The 19,156-nt window shown below is 45.2% G+C and overlaps 1 protein-coding gene across 2 annotated transcripts; it reads right to left on the bottom strand.

Moving 5' to 3' along the window:
• Window positions 1-9,402: 9,402 nt before the first annotated feature.
• gata6 (GATA binding protein 6) lies at window positions 9,403-18,945 on the bottom strand. Of its 2 annotated transcripts, none has more exons than XM_052088501.1 (7): window positions 18,692-18,945; window positions 17,250-18,193; window positions 15,411-15,583; window positions 13,953-14,078; window positions 13,785-13,872; window positions 11,267-11,358; window positions 9,403-11,128 (listed from the first exon to the last, which is right to left on the bottom strand). In XM_052088501.1, exons 2-7 carry the CDS (start codon window positions 18,124-18,126, stop codon window positions 10,979-10,981), a joined length of 1,506 nt encoding a protein of 501 aa, XP_051944461.1. In that variant the 5' UTR covers window positions 18,127-18,193; window positions 18,692-18,945; the 3' UTR covers window positions 9,403-10,978. The 2 variants fall into 2 exon arrangements, with proteins under 2 accessions (XP_051944461.1, XP_051944462.1); XM_052088502.1 differs by lacking the exon at window positions 18,692-18,945 and adding an exon at window positions 18,494-18,585.
• Window positions 18,946-19,156: the final 211 nt, after the last annotated feature.

Here is a 19,156-nt window from a genome sequence, read left to right as displayed (position 1 = left end):
ACTATTTTTCTTTTATGGTTGGTGCTGAAGTTACCAACTATGGAACGCTAACTAAGGATGAAATGAAATGAAAACATATCGAGTCGGTTAAGTCCAAATGATTCATGGTTTGAGATGAAGCCAATTTTTATTTCGTGAATTAAGAAAAACACAGGAAAAATCTCCCCAAAAATGCTTCAAAATTGCGGTAGAAGTTAGCGCCATTCCTTCAAATGTTCCACCGGATTGCTTTTATCCAAAATGGTCACATCGGATCAGAGTTAAGGTCATTCTGAAATACAAGATAACCATCTCATGCCAAAAAGAAAAAAAACATTATTTAACTCAAAACCATACCAATTGTGGTTTTGGTAGCTACACAGATAACTTTGTACAAAAAAAAAGGTTCTGTGGAATAGCCAAACATTGTCCTCCCAGGAATTTGATAGAGATCATAAAGTATGCAGCATACTTGGCTCCGCCCACGTCATCAATGATTGAAAAGTGGGAACAATAGGCAATTTCTCACCTGGAATGTGCCACCTTAGGAAACTATGCTGCAAATACAGTTACACTTTTAAAATGATTACTTTTTTTATGATATCGAGCCTAAAGACGATCACCTTTTTCGAAAGATTTGGCTTCTTCATGTAGACGTGGTTCCTCCCTCTTCCTGTTTCCTGGTGAAAAGCACAGTGGAGGGTGAGGCTCGGAGGTGAGATTCAGTTCAAAGTTGAAAAGGCCGCACTGGCAAGTGAACAGCTAGCTATGCTCAATGAGAGTCTCTATTTTTGTACAATCACAGTTGAGTACGTTTGGCCTAGCAGAGAACTTCCAAGAACAATTTTGAGAGCGTCCACATCTTGAGAAAAAAAAATGTGCGAAATAAGTATTCAAATAAAATCCTCTCCTGGTCAGTCATAACAAAAATGAGAATTGAAAGTGTAAAAAAAGAACATGCCTGGATTGGTATGAAATTCGTTCGACATGTTCAGAATGACGGGACCATTTCTAAAAATAAAACGCCTACAGTAACGCTCCATTTGTTTGTATCTTAGATTAGATTTGCGCTTCACGATTCAAGTGACATCATCACTTTTGTTTTTGTAAACAGCGTAATTGTGATATGTGTCATGGCAGAGCAAAGACCAGGTGGTGATTAAGCGGTCGGATATGTTCACCTTGGAGTCAAGCTCTTCCAAATGTGGATAAAAATGTCCTCATCGGATATCGGCCAAGTGTGGCGTCAACACGCAGATCGCATAAGGCCGATAAAGCCCAGCTTATCCATTTGGGAAAAGACAAGGGCAAAGAAAATTTGAACGAAACAACACGATGGCGGTGAGGTGTGCACATCTGCCTCACCGGAAGTTTGGAGTTTGAATCTCAACTCGGGCCTTCCTGGTTGTTTGTTGGACTCCATTTGCATACACGCAGTACTCAGGATACAAACAGGGAAGTTCAGTTAACAACTGTTCTTTAACTGTTGACTGTTTTAAACAGGCCAGTGCCAGTGAAAATTTGACCTCATCAGTGCTTAGCGCCAACAGTGCTGAAGGAATTCCATGGAATTTTGTTTTCAGAAATGAGGACAGGAAAGGCCAACAGTGGACGCATCAATCAACTGTTTTCTTTTCCCTTTTTTCTTTTTTGTGTGTGTGTGTGGTGGGGGGGGGGGGACTACAAGTGTGTCATAATAATAATAAACACATGAGGCAAAGATGGATGTCAGATGGGCCTGAGTGAGGGCACGTAGTTGTGACGTGTGCCCACCCCCCGGGCATGGAGTCGCCGCACCATTCCCACATTATTGGAAGCTAGGCAGGAAGAAATGACAGACATAATTTCCCCTCTGCGATCAAACGTACTTACATTAACGCGGCCGATGCAATCTGCACCGCGCAATAATTGAAGTTGCCGCAAATTGGGGACTATTTGGAGGTATTTCCTCTCTTTAGTGCAGTGGGAGCAGATTGGCTTAATTAAAGAGGGGGGAAAAACAGGAAGTTTTAAAGTCAAGTCCATAATGAATTGGCTGGCTGGGCCAAAGGGTCTGCTTGGTCAGGGGGCGCGCGAGGAAGCGCCGCTGTTGTTCGGCTCAGTCACTGAGTTCAGCTTGTGTGCAAAAATAACACCGCTCGGCGGGCTCTGCTCACTGAGTGGATGAAGAAAAGTCATGGGACACCACTCTTCACCAATCCATCCATCATAATAATTGCAGTAAAATTTCATGTTCGTGCGGAGGACAGCAACTCTGCACTGAAGTCCTAGCGAATTAGGCAAGCCAAGCCAAGGCGGCTTTATTTAGGGAGCGCATTTCATACGCAGCGTGCGTCATATAATAAAAAAAAAAATACATCCACAAAGTCAATGAAGAAACTTCAAAGTAAATGCAAATGTACTTGAGTCTCTTGCATGGACACCAGAAAAATTATTTCTGCCTCGGCCATGTTCGAGTATTTAAATGATGGTGACGTGCAATCATAATTCAGTCCCCAAAAATTATTTGGGGAGAGGTATAGGGAAGAGGAGGGCCTGGCCTAAACACACGGTTCGGAATTAGCTGTAGCATACTTGTTACAATGAGGCTACAGTGAAGGTTGGAATTTTGCCAATTATACATACCATGTCCTGAGATTGGCTGGCAACCAGTTGAGGGTGTACCCAGCCTACTGACCAAAGAGAGTTGGGATAGGCTCCAGTACCCCCCGCGACCCTTGTGAGGATGAAGCGGATCAGAAAATGGATGGATGGATGGATGGATGGACAAATAGTCAAGGTTGCAGGTATAATGTTCAGTAAAATGAGTTTCGGAACCATACCGCTCTCTTACTAATAACTTGCTGGCCCAAAAAAAAAAACACCCTCCACGCCCCAACCCCCCCAAAAAGTTGCCCGCCTCTCAATGCACACACCTGCAAAGAATACCAAAAGAATGGAAATTCCACTCATGCGCACAGTTAGCTTGCGCTGGACATAAAAATGGAGTCCAATGTGTTCCAACTTGTAAACGTATTTAGAAACATAACAATGACTTTGCAGGGATTCAAAGTACAAATCATTGCTTGTTCAGCGCAGTTAGCTAACACACTGGTACAATTTTTGGAGCTCGTTGGTTGGTTAGCGGCCTGCCTTTGGAACCAACTGTATGTCACCCTTCAAAGATCTCGGACTGGTGAAAGAAGCTGCTCCAGCTGTAAAGCGGGGAATGACTTCACAGAACAATCCGTGTGCAGGTCAGGTTGAGCCAACGAAAACAAACGGAATTAAAAAAACAAAACAACAAAAACACAAAAAACAAGGGGTTTACACACCATGAAGCCATTGGAAGCTCTGCTGCCATTGCAGCATTCCACCTGGAAGCAGGGAGAAGCATTTTGCCTCTGAAACGGCGCCGCTAAATCATGTGACCCAAGTATTCCCCGCCGTCACCATCCAAGAAGCCTGCTCGGAATGTTGGGAGTTCAGAGCGAGGTTAGTGTTGTCTCCTTCCCACTCTCGTGTGTCCAAGGCCTTTTCAATGAAATTCATGGATGGGAACCTGAGCTCATTGCCAAGTGCAATACATCCTGCAGGGATTCTGTCACATGAGGGTTGTGTTTTCATCAATGAAACGTACAGCAACAAGTAGCATGCTGTATACGTTTGCGTTGCCTTTTTTCTGGTTCTGCATGTAGAGCACCTACAGAATCATTGCCACCATCCTGGCCTATCAGCCAAGAAGAGACAACATAAGCAACAGAAGGCGCCACTATTTTTCGTCAGCGCTAGCTAACCAGGTGACATCTTCAAATACGTGTGCGTCTGTTTTGAACCACGGTATCATAAGATCTGTTAAGAATAAACAAATACATCAACGGAATACTTTTTTGGTGTGTCTGAAACTAACAATAACAAATACTTCCTGGACTACTGCGCATGTGTAAACCAGTGTGGTGGTTGCTGTTGCCGTTTCCGAACGATGCAGAGAGGTCGCTGTTGAATTAGACTTCTTTATAGTGAATCTCATCGCGAGGCAAGAGCAGAGAAAACAATTTCGTATCACGCAAAAGGGTTTTTTTTTCATTGTATGGGGGTCAGGAGAGTGGGAATGGTGTTAATGCATGAAAATTTCTTCACACTAGGGGGCATTTTCGCCCATGTGGGTTATGTTATAGAGGAGTTTCACTGTATGTCTTCCCTGCATGCCATTAAAAACTCCCCAGTAGGACGAATCACTCAAACGTATAACAAAATGCAGCCCAGTTTGTCCCCAAAGTGGCGGTCGTCGGTCACAACAGCTTCTCCAAGCTGTCATTAGCATTGAACATACCCATTTTTCTTTGAAGGGAACTCCTCATGCACTTAAACGAAGAGTCAGCGGGGGAGTGGGGTGGGGGGAATGCTAGTGTTTGTGTACTTTGGTGGTCGTGTTAGTCGTGGTGACTGGCGTTGAAATTTTTCATGACTGACAGCGTCACTAAGCAAATTAGGCCCATAGTGGGGAACGTGGTGATCATATAATGTGCCTGAACACCAATTTTCTTGATTTGACCTAACACCGGCAATAAGCGAGGACACCCTTTTTTCACAGTCGAGGACAGTCTTTTTTCTTCTCTGATGCACAGTCGCAGTCTTGAGGTTTGAGGTGGTGTTGAGTGACATCTGCGTGTTTGTTCTTCACACTCTTATTACAAGTTCAAGACTGCTTTTGCTGTAGGCAACATGTTTATTTTAAAATATGAATCGAGGGCTATGCCAAGCGTGGCCCTCGGGGCGCCATTTGCGTCGCCGTGGCCCACGCGAGCGTCCCTGTCTTTATCTTTCCGCTTAACTTTCAGCCGTGAGTCACACCCACAACGGCGCCCTCTTAAATGCTCACATGCAAGCAGAGTGCGCACGCGCATGCGCGCACACACACACACACACACACACGCACACACACACACTCCTACACTAACTTCCAGGCTTCTCCACTCCTTCTCTCTCAAACTTTTCCTTGAAAACACTCCCATTGTTTCGAAGCAGTGATGATGTCACCACGATCCAGTGCGTCACCATTACAAACACTCGACGGTGGTGATATGGCTCAAAGGTTTTCCTTACTGCCTGAGCTGGGGGTTGTTATTTTGAACTTGGAAGCCCAACCCCAGCGTGGATCAAACTTCCTGTGATTAAGAAGGCTTTGCGACGCCGTTGGGAGAGGCGCCACAGTCCCCTTACTGATTTGCCAAGGCAACACCTGGCAAAGTGACAAGATTACTCTGCAGGGGGATTTGATGGATAATAAGCTAACGAGTAGAGCAGGGGTGTCAAACTCGTTTCCTATTGTGGGCCACATATGGACTCGGTAGATGTCCAGTGGGCCTGGCCAATAACATTGTACCATATTCAGCTATAAATAACCAAAATATCATGTCTTTCCTTTGTTTTGGTATAAAGAAGCATTGGCGCATTAATACCGTCTGCCGTGTTGGGTCTGTCTCAGTGACAGCTTGAGACTGCTGTTTTCTTCTTTCATCAAAACTATGTTGTCTTCTACTCTGATCAAAACGCTTTTCCCCTAGCGGACAATCCATGAATTTCATTTTATTAAAAATATTAATTCTGTGTCTTTAATGCATTTTTTCTTTATTATCCTGCGGGCCAAATTGAACCTCCTTGGGGGCCGTTCAAGCCAGCGGGCCGTATGTTTGACATTCAGGAGTAGAGTGAGCTTGAAGTTTGATGGAGTGAAGGGGAAAATGAGCATAATGACCCTGCCAATAGGTGCAGAAAACTTGCTGCGAAGTACAAAAATTGCACTTGAATTCACCGCAGTAAATGGGAATATTATTAAAATCACAGATTAGTGGAGGGTATTGACAAATAATTCGCAGTCAAGTCCAGAAAAGTGCTGCCAACTGCATTGATAAATTAGTGGAGTCAATTGATTGGTGATGCATTGAATTGGTTATTTACTGCCGCGACTGCACGCTGAGTGTGGTGAGCGGGAAGCTTCATGCGTCAGAATCGGCATCAGATTGGTGCATTGAAGTGGCTGATGAGTACAATGACCAGCTGGAAAGTTCATGCAGTCGACTGGAATGGAATTGCTAGAGAACTTCAACTTAGTGTCATGGGTTGATCAAACAAATCCAGCTGGAAGTTGCACATGGGTGGAGAGAGTTAACAGGGACTGTCAGTTGGCAGGTCGACTGGTGAGCGTGTCGGCCTCACAGTGCAGAGGTGCAGGTTCGAGTCGGACTCTGGCCTTCCTGTGTGGAGTTTGCATGTCCTCCCCCGTGCCTGCGTGGGTTTTCTCCGGGTGTGTGGTTTTCACATTCCAAAAATATGGTTAGTGGAACACTTGAAATTGTCCCTCGATGTTGACTGGCAACCGATTCAGGGTGTCCCCCACCCACTGCCCGAGGATAGCTAGCATAGGCTCCAGCACACCCACGACCCTCCTGAGGATCAGAAAATGGAAAACGGATCACAAGTGAATCCATAAAGTGGTACAGTGAAATCATTTGGCTTCGTCACCGCAGTCAACTGGCATGTTCATGCAGTCAAGCCAAAGATGTCATTTCAATCAATTGGCAGGTTCGTGTCGAGAAACCATATGCAAATTTCATCAAGTGAATGCAGTTAACCCAGTAATTAGTCCAGTCAAGTGGGAGGTAATTGCAAATGAAACTGCACATACTATATGGACACAAATAATTGACAGCTTCGTAGCGACAAGTGGGAGGGAGGTAGGTGCAGTCAACTCGTTGATTAAAGCAGCCTTGCCTCCTTATTGCACTGAGGGTGTTTGGAAGAGTTGATTGCCAACCCCCACCCCCACCCAACCCCCAAGTCTGTTGAGGAAGCCTAAAGGGCTGAGTCAGAGATGGCATCTCTTCCGGGAGGAGGAGGAGGAGGAGGAGGAGGATTGGACTGGGGTATTTGTGTGTGTGTGTGTGTGTGTGTGTGTGTGTGTGTGTGTGTGTGTGTGTGTGTGGCTGATGCAGCGGTGTTGTTCTCCTTTGAAAGTCAACATAGGAAAAGATCAACGTTCACCTCCGGAGGGAACCGGCAGGTCTTTCTGCTGCCCTCATGGCCGTGTTTACTTTTGGGAGGACTTTCAACCCCGTGAAGCCACTCGGTCTCAGCGTACATTTACAACACAAGCAGACGTTGCACTTTTACAAAATTGCTGGTGCTGCCTGTTGGAAAACAACTGGAAACAAACGTTGGATTTTACGTGCCGCCCCACTTGTGTGTATCCCAAACGCAATAACCAACGATGGCACTTTTATGAATGCCGGCAGCCATGTCTTGGACACGCTGTCATTTTTACTCACTTTTTCCTGGATGTTTTGGGCAGGCCCTCTCTGGGAAAAACTTGTAAATCCAACACAGAAATCCTTCGCTGGCCCTCAATTTGCATGAAGATAGCACAGCAGAAAAGAAATGTGCGTATTTTGTTGGAAACATTCGTCATGATGCATTTTTAATATGCTAGCAAATATTGGCTTGCGCCTTGTTTTGGCATGGTTGGGTCGTGTCCTCCTTTTGGAGAGATGTTGAAAAAATGTGGAAGGAAATGGATTGGTGCTAAAAACTAAAGCTTCTGTGACGCGTGGCGACTGCATGGGACTTCATTCTGCAATTCGGAACACAGTAAAAAAATATTCATTGATTTTGACTTGGGCTGCCCGGTAGTCCAGTGGTTCGCACGTCGGCTTCACAGTGCAGAGGTACCGGGTTCGGTTCCAGCTCCGGCCTTCCTGTGTGGAGTTTGCATGTTCTCCCCGGGCCTGCGTGGGTTCTCTCCGGGTGCTCCGGTTTCCTCCCACATTCCAAAAACATGTGTGGCAGGCCCATTGAACACTCTAAATTGTCCCTAGGTGTGATTGTGAGTGTGCATGGTTGTTCGTCTCTGTGTGCCCTGCGATTGGCTGGCAACCGATTCAGGGTGTCCCCCGCCTACTGCCCGAAGGCAGCTGGGATAGGCTCCAGCACCCCCCGCGACCCTATTGAGGATCAAGCGGTTCGGGAACTGAGAAGTTGAAAAGATGCAACATTGGAGGGAGACAAGTCTGAAACATCAAATAAAGTCATACATATTTGATTCTGTGCTTAGACCGGATATAGTGAACATACTGTGTTTAGAATAAAATCATCCAATCATCCATCCATCCATTTTCCAATCCTCTTTATCGTCACAAGAATCGCGGCGGGTGCTGGAGCCTATCCCTGCCGTCTGCGGGCAGTTGGCGGGGGACACCGTGAATCAGTTGCCAGCCAATCGCAGGGCACACACAGACCAACAACCACCCGCGCTCACACTCACACCGAGGGACAATTTTGAGTGTTCAATCAGCCTGGCATGCATGATTTTGGAATGTGGGAGGAAACCAGAGTACCCATAGAAAACCCACGCAGGCCCGGGAAGAACATGCAAACTCCACACAGGGAGGCCCGAGCCAGAATCAAATTCTGTACCTCTGCACTGTGAGGCCGACACACTAACCACTGGACCACTGGGCTGGCTAGAATACAATCAGAACACTGAAAATGTTTTGCATGTATTCAGCATTATATTTTTAAATAACCAACCTGACACCATTTACTACTAATTTGGATTTTTTTCTCCTATGGTATTTTTGGTAACTTTAGTCTTAATTTTATTAAATGATACGATACAAGAATGCAAGAGAGTTGCGCCTCCACTAGGAAAGAGAAACTATTGGAGTTAACCCTTTCAGGGAAAGCGGTTACTATAGTAGACAGCTTCTCATGTTATCAGGTTATAGGGTGCATGAAAGGTTTAATTAAGGCTCGCTTTCATGAGAAAATTGTGGAAGCCAAATCAGCCTTAAAAAAAAGGGTGACGTTGCATTTTAATTGCTAGAAAATGACATCTTTTCATATCCACACACTTTATTTTCCCTCAAAGTGGCCAACAGTGGAGGAAACATGATACTTTTTAACAGATGGTCTCAACATAAAATGCATCAACACCAAATTAGTTTATTCTTAAAAAAAATGCTACACGCAATTCTAAAACGTTACGAAAAATAATGCAAAATAAATAAGCCCAAGTGAGTGGAAGACAAAAGTATTTGGGGACAAATGGGTCGAATGCAACCTACCCGGGGAATGTTGACGTTCTCCCACAGCTCTAAAAAGCATGCACCCATTTTCTTAAGCGCTTGTGTGTCAGCTGGCGTCGATCCCGCTTCACAGTTGGGCTCACCAAGTGGGGGGACAACCTGGACTGGTCGCCCGCTCATCACAAAGGCAAACACACCACAAGGTCAAACTAGGGATAATCGGTGCCGATGTTTGGCAGAGTATGATTCCGATGATCGATTAGTTGCCCGATTAATTCAAAGATATGTAGAATGATTCAAAGCTTTTTGGGGGGGGAGTGGGGGTCCCTGAACACTTACAGCCAAAAAACTATTGGACATGTTCCTGTTTAAGAACACTTTATCCTTTCATATTTGTTTAACTTTACAACATAAACAAAAATGGGCAAAAATATGACAATTTTTAGGGGGTGTTGGCACGTCATTATCTTTGTCTTCAGGAGTGTCAAACTTCTTGTAACGGGCCACATTTGTGTTACGGAGGGCCATCATGTCTATGAACCCAAATAAATGCATGATAATCTCATATTACATCCATCCATCCTCTTCTTATCCCAAAAATTGATAACTTGTTTTGAATTTGTTTTTAATTATAAAAAAAATGTAGCAAGAAACATCCACTCAATGCACATGATTTGCTTTCACGGTGCAAATGATGCAGCGGCTGAGTTTGACGCCTGTGTGCTAATGTGTTAAAAAAAAGAAAAAAAGAATAAAAAATCTATTTTGTACAGAAATCGGTTTAACCCTTTCACGGACAGCGGTTACTACAGTGGACAGCTTATCATCTTATCAAGACTACAGGGTGCATGAAAGGGTTGAACCGCCTCACCCCCACCCAAAAAAAATCCAGATTTGAAAAGAGTTAATATTGGTTGATTAACTCAGCCAGGCCCTCATTCAATACAGATCCTCTCAACTGTAAGCCAGAGCCGCTAACCAAAAGTCCACCGTGCAGCCTGGTAAAATACATCGAGTGGAGCTCTGCTGTTTGCGCAGGATTGGGACTGCGAATAGTGAACATGCATGTATACTTGACGGCCATTGAAATTATTTTGTTAAACCCCAAATTATTCTTCCAAAAAAAGAAAAAAGATCAAACTCTAAGATGTGGTTACCATGAAAATGGGAATATGTGTGGGGGTGGGTGGCATATAAATAAATGTTTTAAATATTGGAAAAGAAATCCACAAATAGGTGCTGAACCACCTGTATTTGGGGCTCTACTGTATATAATTTATTTATGAATTGAGTTTAGCCTAACTTTTCTTTTCACCTTTCTGAGCCTGAGTGCGTTTGTTTTTAATGATGTCAAGAGTACCTTAAGGCGGTATTATTTGCATTGCGTTTAGAACACAATCCCACAATATCAACTCGACGACATACATCGGCGAAACCCTGTTTGAACCAAAGACAGTCACCGCTCTCGGGTGGAAAAAAAAAAAAAAAGACATGGGAAAGGTTGGAGCGTCTATTCTATAGCCATCACTTTATTACAATCATCTTCTCAACAATGGGAGATTTATAAATATTATTTTCTTTTTGATTCTTGAGGCATGGTGATTCCAGTTGTGAAAAAGGAAGAAAATAAAAAAAACAAAAAGGTCTTTGAGTATCCAAATGCTTGGAGAGGAAATCCATTCTGTACACTTTGGGGGGGGAGGGGCTCTTCTTAGGAAACGTCACACTCGTGGGGCTTCTTGGAGGGACAGGCTTGTAGGTGCGCAAAAGCATCCGACAGAGCGCCATCCCGCTCCCAAAACTGTCAATCCGGACTCCAAAATCCAGCGATTCGACGCTTGCCGGGAATGTTCCGGAGGCGGTCCTTCTTTGTCAGCTGTGCTACATGAGCCAAGAAGGAAACGGCGCTTGAGTATTTCCACGGGGGTTCCTCTCTCTCAGGCCAATGCCATGGGGCACCAGGGCTCGCCCCTCACCGAGCCCACATCGCTGCTCTGCGCCAGGCCCACGGCGCCGAACAGACCGTCCGAGCCGGGGTACTTGAGTACGGGGCCGTCCCCCGAGGCTGGCAGCGCCGACGAGCTGACCTGCGGCAGCGAGTTCACCGTGAAACAACAATGCACAGCTACTTGGAAGGAGTCGCAATGTGATTCATGTGAGGTGACCTCATTTACGATTTGGAAATCAACGGAATGCAGAAATCAAGCAATCATTTGAATACGTACCACTTGCGTGGAAGGAGAGCTGGTTTTCGAGCAGTCTTCCGAATTGGAAGAAGAGGTGGACGTGGGCGTCATGGCGACAGAGTTGCTACTTCCTACAAATCCAAAAATGACAACAATATATTACTTGTGTGTGCGCGCGTGTGTTTTCTTTCAATGATGGCAAATACACTCACTGACTACTTCATGATGCACACAAAGTCCAATACGAGGCTCATGCGTATGTTTTTTCGTTTTTCTTTTATCATGTGTTTGCTGTCGGGATCGCAATGTAATAGGATGCACTTTCCAAATTGCAAAAACTGCTTTATTTTGGTCGGTAGCTTTTATTTTTGTATGTACACAGTGGAATCTCCACTTCACGTACTTACTGGGGTAAGGCCTCATTCGTTAGAGCCGATTGTTTGTGACATCAGAGTACTTTTCGATGGCCCAAGAACACCCAATAAACTGATTGCACTTTTTTTCATCGCTTAAAAATACCCAGCCCAGCAACAGTTATTATTTTGGGGGTGTGGGGGGGATGTTTGAAAAGTTTTCATGTTTAGCCACACTCAACTTGTTGGTGCTTCGCAAATAAGCCACCACGTTAGCGCTCTCTTTTTTCCACCCCCATCACAATTAGATGCCAAATATAAGGGCTTTACAAAAAACAACTGTGTGCTGTCCCAAAAATATATAATATAGGAAAATATAATTGAGTTTTGTGTACACTACTCGCTCTATTAAATGAAACAGCCATGGATATAAATAGTCCAATCCAACATGGCCCCTACGCTACATGTCCATGGCAAATGCTAAGCTAACGTCAATGCTCCATTACATTTAAAGGGACTCTCTCTCTCCTGCTAACATAGCTGCCAAATCTGTCCAATCATAAGCTGTGCTAAAATTCATGGGCTGTATGCCCGAGGACCCTTCGCGGGCTAGGTCCTTCGAGGGTTCCTCCTCGTGTAGCCTCCGTGGACCGCCATAAGGTGCAGCACATTCGGACAGGGCTGGCGACTCTCACTTGCATGTAGTCGCAAGATGACGGCAACGTACTCAGATCGGAGAAGAGACATTGAAGTGAAGCAAAGAGGGAGTAGAGCGGAGCAATGTATGCTACAAAAGTGCGCTTGAAGCAGCCTTCGCTCAGGGCTCGTCTCCATGGGAACAAAGGCCGGATTTGAAGGTTAGAGTCGAAGGCTGAGTAAATTTGGTGTGCGGTCGAGGTGCAGTCTAAGTTGAGTCATGTGGCCTTCAAATTCGGCCTTTCAAGGACGCATCTCACAAATGTGCAAATAACTATTGTTTTGATGGCAAAGTCACCCATGCCAACATGGCCACCACATCCGCGCACTTTTTAGCCTGCTCTAGTCTACTGTGAAGTCAGTTTATCTCCGACAATGAGAGAGCAGCGCAAGCAGGAAACACGTGAGCAGTCGTGTCTGATAATGGCGCCGTTTGGTGGTGTAATTCCTGAAGGAACAGACTTTGAAAAGTACTGACCAAAGGGCGTTTGGAGCGGAATGGAAACTGTTTTTGTTGTCTGTTGAAATCAAAGTTCCACTGTATATTTATTTATTTGTACAATGTCTTGACGAGTGCCGTGCTGAAGAAGTGCAGTCCGCATGCTGAAACATGAAGAATTGAAGTGATAAAGTCACAGGTTTGTTTGTATTACTGTTGTCAGCCCAAAAGGCATTTCAAATTTCCACTAAATGTGGACCTAAGAATGTGTATGAGTGTACGAGGGGGCATAATATTGCAATAAAATGCAAGGATAATAAACTTGTCATTTCCAAGATTTTTTTTCCAAGAATAAAGCCTCACGAATTAGGAAAAAAAATAATCGATATACAAGAGCAAAGTTGTAATTATGTGGGGAAATTGAATAAGAATTCAGTCAAATGAAGTTGTGATATTGTGATGAATTACATGATTACAAGAATGAAGTCACAAGTTTTGCATGGACCAGTCTTTTTGCTGGGAATGAAACCAAGTAGCCCAGCAATTAAACAATTCTGCAAGAAATTCAGAAAATCAGTTGTGTGATTGCAAAGTGGGATTTACACAAATAAAATGGTCGCTTGATGAGAAAAGTTGTCATTTTACAAGAATAAAAGCTTAATAGTACAAGAATCAAAAGTCTTATTTTATGGACTATTCACCAAAAATACATTAAAAAACACATATGCACACAACAGTGTTTTTGGGGTACTAGGTGGTAAAACAGTAATTTAGTTTGGAACGACTTAAAAATGTTAATTATTGAGGTTCATGCAACAATGTTAGCACAACAAAGCTGAGTTTTTATTTATCTTCCAGTTGTGTCAACTCATATTTCTTTGTTGTGAAATATGGGAAAGCCGATTTTTACAACAGCTAAGCTTCACACATTTCGGTATTTATGTTTCTTGCCTTGAAATGTGGATTCACCCATTTTATTTTTATTTTTGAATGTGGAAAAACAGCATTAGGTCATTGTGGCGTTGACGTGGGTCTGATGTAGAAACAACAACCAAAAAAACTCACTCACCTGAGCCCCCCTTGGTTTTATTCAGTGTTTTGGGTTTTCTTTTTCTCGTCTGGATGCCTTCTTTCTTCATCGCCAGCGGCCGAGGTACCTGTGCACATGCACGCGTACACGCGCGGTTAGATGACGTATGACGAGCGCGACGAGAATAGCCACCGGCGGCGAACTGACTCCGTGTAATTTAGTGTAGAGGCCACAGGCGTTGCACACGGGCTCCCCTTCGGCGTTCCTGCGCCACAGCGTCGTAGTGCTCGTCTGACAGTTGGCGCACGACAAGCCGATCCTGCGGGACGTCGACTGCAAGAAAGGGGGTGAATTCATTCACATCGAGGCCTTTTTTAACACTGATTGAGCTACTGCGTGTCACCGGCTTCGAAAGTGCACGACCCCTACTCCGCGCCCCCCCCCCCCCCTAATTTAACCACGCGTGGCACACTCAAGTCGTTTCCTGGTAATAATGAATGCTCCATTGAATCCAAATGTGACTTTGTTCGCGCGTAACGGCACCGCGATTGCAAAAAAAGACGCTTTGATCGGACTTCTTGAATTAGATTGCTATTGAAAAATGATATTCTAACGAGTCACGCATACACGGCAGTTTTCTGACGATGATAAATATGAAAAATTGAAATTTGCAAAAATATGCGCAGTCTTGTACCCCGCCCCACACACACACACCAACAAGGTTTTTCGATGTTCCACTTTGCAATCCTTGCGCTTCTGTTCCTTAGAAACTACATACCGTCAAACTAAACTGTCACAAAAAGATGATGTCAATTTCATACTTTTTGTGATCTGCGAGAAGATCTTGTATTTGTTCTTTCTGTCACTATAAGTTTGCTGGCGTTGATAGACGGACAAATATGCTTTATTTGTTATTAATAAATCATTTTCTAACCAATTCAGTCAAATGTGATTATTTCCCAGGGCAAACCGTTAGCGCTCTCACCGCACATTAATGTGCCCCGGCACAATAGTTGGGAATCACTGCTTTAGATCATACTGTATATTTAGAGCAACACCAAACAGACATTTGGTTCTAATTTGGCGCTAATTATACGGTTGGTTCGAATAGGACCGAGGCTGGGAAATATTACCCGAGAAGCGTTTGCTCTTCGCGTACAGCCAAAGAAACACATTGTTGATAACCTTTATTAATGTTACGATTACCTTTTTTAAGAGAACGAACAAAATACGACAATGTGAGCTTTGTTTCAACATATACAGGAGCGAGAATATCATTTCTTGGCGCGTTAAAGTCCTGCGTAAAAACGTAATGACGTCTTTCCATTCTTTCTCAATTTGAATTCATTACAATTATTGAACATATATATATATATATATATATATATATATATATATATATATATATATATATATATATAATTCGTCGATGGCTCCAAAGTGGCTTTCCTTTTACATTATATGTATTTATTATTTATTACATATTTTTGTTGTTTGCATTGGAGCAGAGCGTGATAATATGAGGAAGCGATCCCAACACGAGATTATTCAAAGCTAGGCATGAGCATCCTTGCCAAGTCAAACGTTCTGGTTGGGCTTTTGCGGGCTTGCCCAAAGGGGTGGGCTGGGAGTGCCTGGGTACTAAAGCAAGAGGCGAGAACTTACGGTGCGCTTGTGCGGCTTGATGAGCGGCCTGCTGAGGCCGTTCATCTTGCTGTAGAGGCCGCAGGCGTTGCACAGGAAGTGGCCGGTGCCGTCGCGCCTCCACAACGGCGTGGAGATGGAGCCGCAGTTGACGCACTCCCTGCTCTCACACATGTCATCGAGCAGATCTGAAACTGGGATGTATACACACACACACACACACACACACGAGCACGCGTCTTTAAATAAAGGCATGACTTATTTTACGCACGTTAAATGGCGAACATGGAACCGCAGTTCCATCTTTGCATAATCATCCTGAATAAAAATGTAATATTTTAGCAATTTCGTCATCGAAGCGATGGTTATTTATTCTTTTTCAATTTGGGCACAGTCGGGCACGATTTTTTTTTTACGCACAAAAGTAATAACATTTGAAACGCACACGATGGACGATCGCATGTCAAGTATTTGGGGTTCCAGTTTATATTTCGCTCAATGTCGAGAGAAGATTTTCTCATTTGGTGATGAGCAACAGTCATTTACACATGTACATTTTTACGCCCCAAATGTACCATCGTATCTTGTTATATTGTTATATTGTGTGTGCGCGTGCGTGTGTGTATTCAGAATAAATGTATGAGGGTTTGCATTTTTAGGTAAGACTCCAAAGTCTCCCCTTCGTGATGGGCGAAGATTGTTTCCACTACTCAAGCTTGGCACAATGATGAATGTTTAGGAAAATGTCACAATCCGCGCCTTGTTTATTTGGAGCACATGTTGGATTCAATTGCAGCATTTATTTTCGCTTTTGCAAAGTCATCATTTAGTTGAAATTTACCGCGTGTATATGTCAGCAAAAATTGAACAGAAAAGGTTTAATTTAAGGATGACGGATTGTTCACTTTGATTTGTACGATGGTTTAGCATCTTATAAAACACATCATAGATCTGAAAATGCAGGGATTTAAAACCTTTTTTAGATCAACCTTCACCGCAGAGCCTTAACTAAATTGTGAAGGATTATTGAAAATACATTTTCAGCAAGTGCCCTGTCCTTTGTATAATTCGGAACTCATTCCTTGTTGAAATTGCCGTTTTCAGGTCATCCTTAACAGAAAGCATGTTCAATTAAAGAAAAGCGGGGATTACGAGCAGTATTTTGATAGAAAAAGGAATTGTGTTTTACTAACGGAAAATGACAAATGCCTGTGTTATAACAGCAAATTCAGCATATATTTTTTTGGGTGGGGGCTGAAAGTGGACCAAATAAACGTGTTCGATGAGTGACGAAAAAAGGCTTGCTTGTCAGTTTTAGGTTTGCCGCAAACAAGTTAGTGTTTGACGCACTCAAAATGGAAAACAAAAATAGTTAAGATAAGATAAGATATCCTTTATTTATCCCACACTGGGGAAATTTACAGTAAATTTAGTTACTTGTGATCTTGAATATTTGGCCTTCAAACGACCACTTCCATGGCAAACTGGACAGGAAATGAACGGTGCGGAACAAGGGAGTATTTGTCCCGGTTTCGCCTGCTAGTCTAATTGTTTTTGTGCTCACAAAAGGACGAATGAGTGTCCTACCATGGCATACAGTTTTTGTGTGTGTGTGTGTGTGTGTGCGTGTTTTGTATGTTTTGCTTTAACCTGGCATTTTTTAGGCCAAACGTAACATAAGGCAACTAAATGAACAAGTTATGCTTTGTCTTAAGTGGCGTTTTACGCATACCATATGTCCAAATCGTTGAAGTACATCTATTTCGCTTAATAGAGTGATGTGGTCACTTTCACTAGCGAAGGTGGCGGGCGTTCGTGTGCAATGAAGGGGGAACACACGGCGAGGCTTGCCAAGTTTACCTCCGCTGGGGCCCCGGATCAAGGGCGCGGCCCTGCTCTGCAAGGTGTGTAGCACGCCGTTGTCGAAGGGCCCGCCGCTCCAGGGCGACGGCAGCTGCGGCAGCTGCGGCAGAGGCGGGGTCACGTAGGGCGAGTAGGCCGGCGGGTAGGCCCCGCCGAGCGGTCTCGGGAGCCCGTACTGCTCGGCCCGGTTGGCCGCGTTCAGCGTGTTGCCATAGCCGACGTCGCGGCTCGCGCCGTTGCTCGCGGGCGGGCTGGGCGGGTAATGAAAGCGGCCCGACGCGGCGTGCGGGCTGCCGGCGCCGTAGGACGGGCTCTCCGGGGCCGGTTGCGACCACACCGAGTGGCCGGAGACGGCGTGGGCGTGGCCGGGCTGCGCCGAGCTGCCACCTTGCAGGTACGACAGGCTCGGGATCATGGAGCCCACCCGCGAGCTGGTCACGTACACGGGTGAGTTGGGGTTGGAGTGCATGTAAGCGCCCCCGGAGGACGATTCATATCCGGCCTGGCTCTGGGCCGCGGCGATAGCCAGGCTCTGGTACATGTCCGACGGGTCCACCAGCAGGCCTGCCTTGTGCGAGCCGCCCGACAGTACCAGCTTCCCGCCCTGGTCCAGATCCGTGAAGAGCGGAACGTCCTCGCCGCCGGAGCTCTGCAGCGGGTTGCCGTGGGCTCCGAAGTGGGCGTAAGGGTGGAGTGTTCTGGCGCCCTGCAGCACGTCCAGGTCGCCCGGGGGAGTCCTCAGTTCGTCCGGGCTGTGGGCGCCGCCGCTCCGCCGGCTGTCACCGGGCTGCAGGTAGCTCGGCTCGGCCGGTGACCCTGGGCTACTGGATGCCTCTCGCTTGACCATGGACCAGCCGCTCTCGCCCAGGTCCATCCAGGAGCACTTCCCATACACCCTCGGGGGGTCAGAAGGAGGAAAAGAAGCCAGCGACTCGTTGGCCCTGCGAAAGCCAGGCAGACAAATGATCGTCAGACACGTCGCTTCAGGTGGGTCAAGCGTTGTGGATTTTTTTTCTCGTTTGTTTCTTGAGCATCTATTTAACTCCGCATACCCAATTTGGTCTTTCAAGTTAGATAACTCCGATATGACAGAGCGTCATTATATGAGGAATAAACGCAGGCAACAAACATCCCACTGCCAAATCCGTAGCGAAATTTTACCATTTCCACACTGGCCCGTATTTTTCGGTAGCAAGTTAAACTGCAAACACTTCATATTAACACATGTAAGAGATACACACCAGCTCGGTAAATCGGCTGTTAATTCATCTCGAAAAGAACAAAGCACACAAGAAGCAATGCCGCGTTTCTTCCGCACGCATACGCCCAGCAGAAACGTTTGATAAGAAGCAGATAAGACAACAAGGACTTTTTGCTTTCTTTTTTTTTTCTTTCAGGGACTGGATGGGAGGAGTGGGGGCGGCAGGGTGTCCACGTACCTGCTCAGTGGTGTGCCATAGGTGTCGCGCGCACGCGCACACTCACGCGCAGAGTTTCTGGGAGAGGAGCGAGCGTCGCGCTGCTTGCCTTCCTGCTCGCTGAGCAGCACCAATGCAGCTCACAGTCCGGGAGCAGCGACCTGGTTCGTCAGGGGGCGTAGTCTGACGTCGCATGGGGAGTGGTCACGGCACAGGGGGCGTGTCCGCCTCCTTGGCGTCATCCAATCACACTCATCCTACACGCAAGGACACTTAATACGCACTTTTTGGCCTCTCTTCATTGCTCTGAAAATAAAATTTCGTTTGACCTGGCAGTGGTCAAATTGAGCATTAATGTTCTGTATTGTCTTTGCATTCCCGTGGAAAGTTCTTAATGTGTGTGTGTGTCTGTCTGTCTGTCTATCTAGAGATATATATATAGAGAGAGAATCTGCTGCTGTAACATTGCTAATAATCAAGACTCTT

The sequence above is a fragment of the Hippocampus zosterae genome, chromosome 15, assembly GCF_025434085.1.
Source record: "Hippocampus zosterae strain Florida chromosome 15, ASM2543408v3, whole genome shotgun sequence".
Classification (NCBI taxonomy): Eukaryota; Metazoa; Chordata; class Actinopteri; order Syngnathiformes; family Syngnathidae; genus Hippocampus; species Hippocampus zosterae.
The sequence above is the reverse complement of the archived record's forward strand: the minus strand, read 5'-3'. Positions and strand labels throughout refer to the sequence as shown.

Bases quoted from the DNA above. Each gene is read 5' to 3' on its own strand.
- gata6 (XM_052088501.1), bottom strand. From the start codon at position 18,126: ATGGACCTGGGCGAGAGCGGCTGGTCCATGGTCAAGCGAGAGGCATCC. The intron at 14,079-15,410 runs GTAAGTTCTCGC...CCTTTCTTGCAG, and splicing joins TCAAGCCGCACAAGCGCACC to TCGACGTCCCGCAGGATCGG. The intron at 13,873-13,952 runs GTCAGTTCGCCG...GCATGTGCACAG, and splicing joins TCTACACTAAATTACACGGA to GTACCTCGGCCGCTGGCGAT.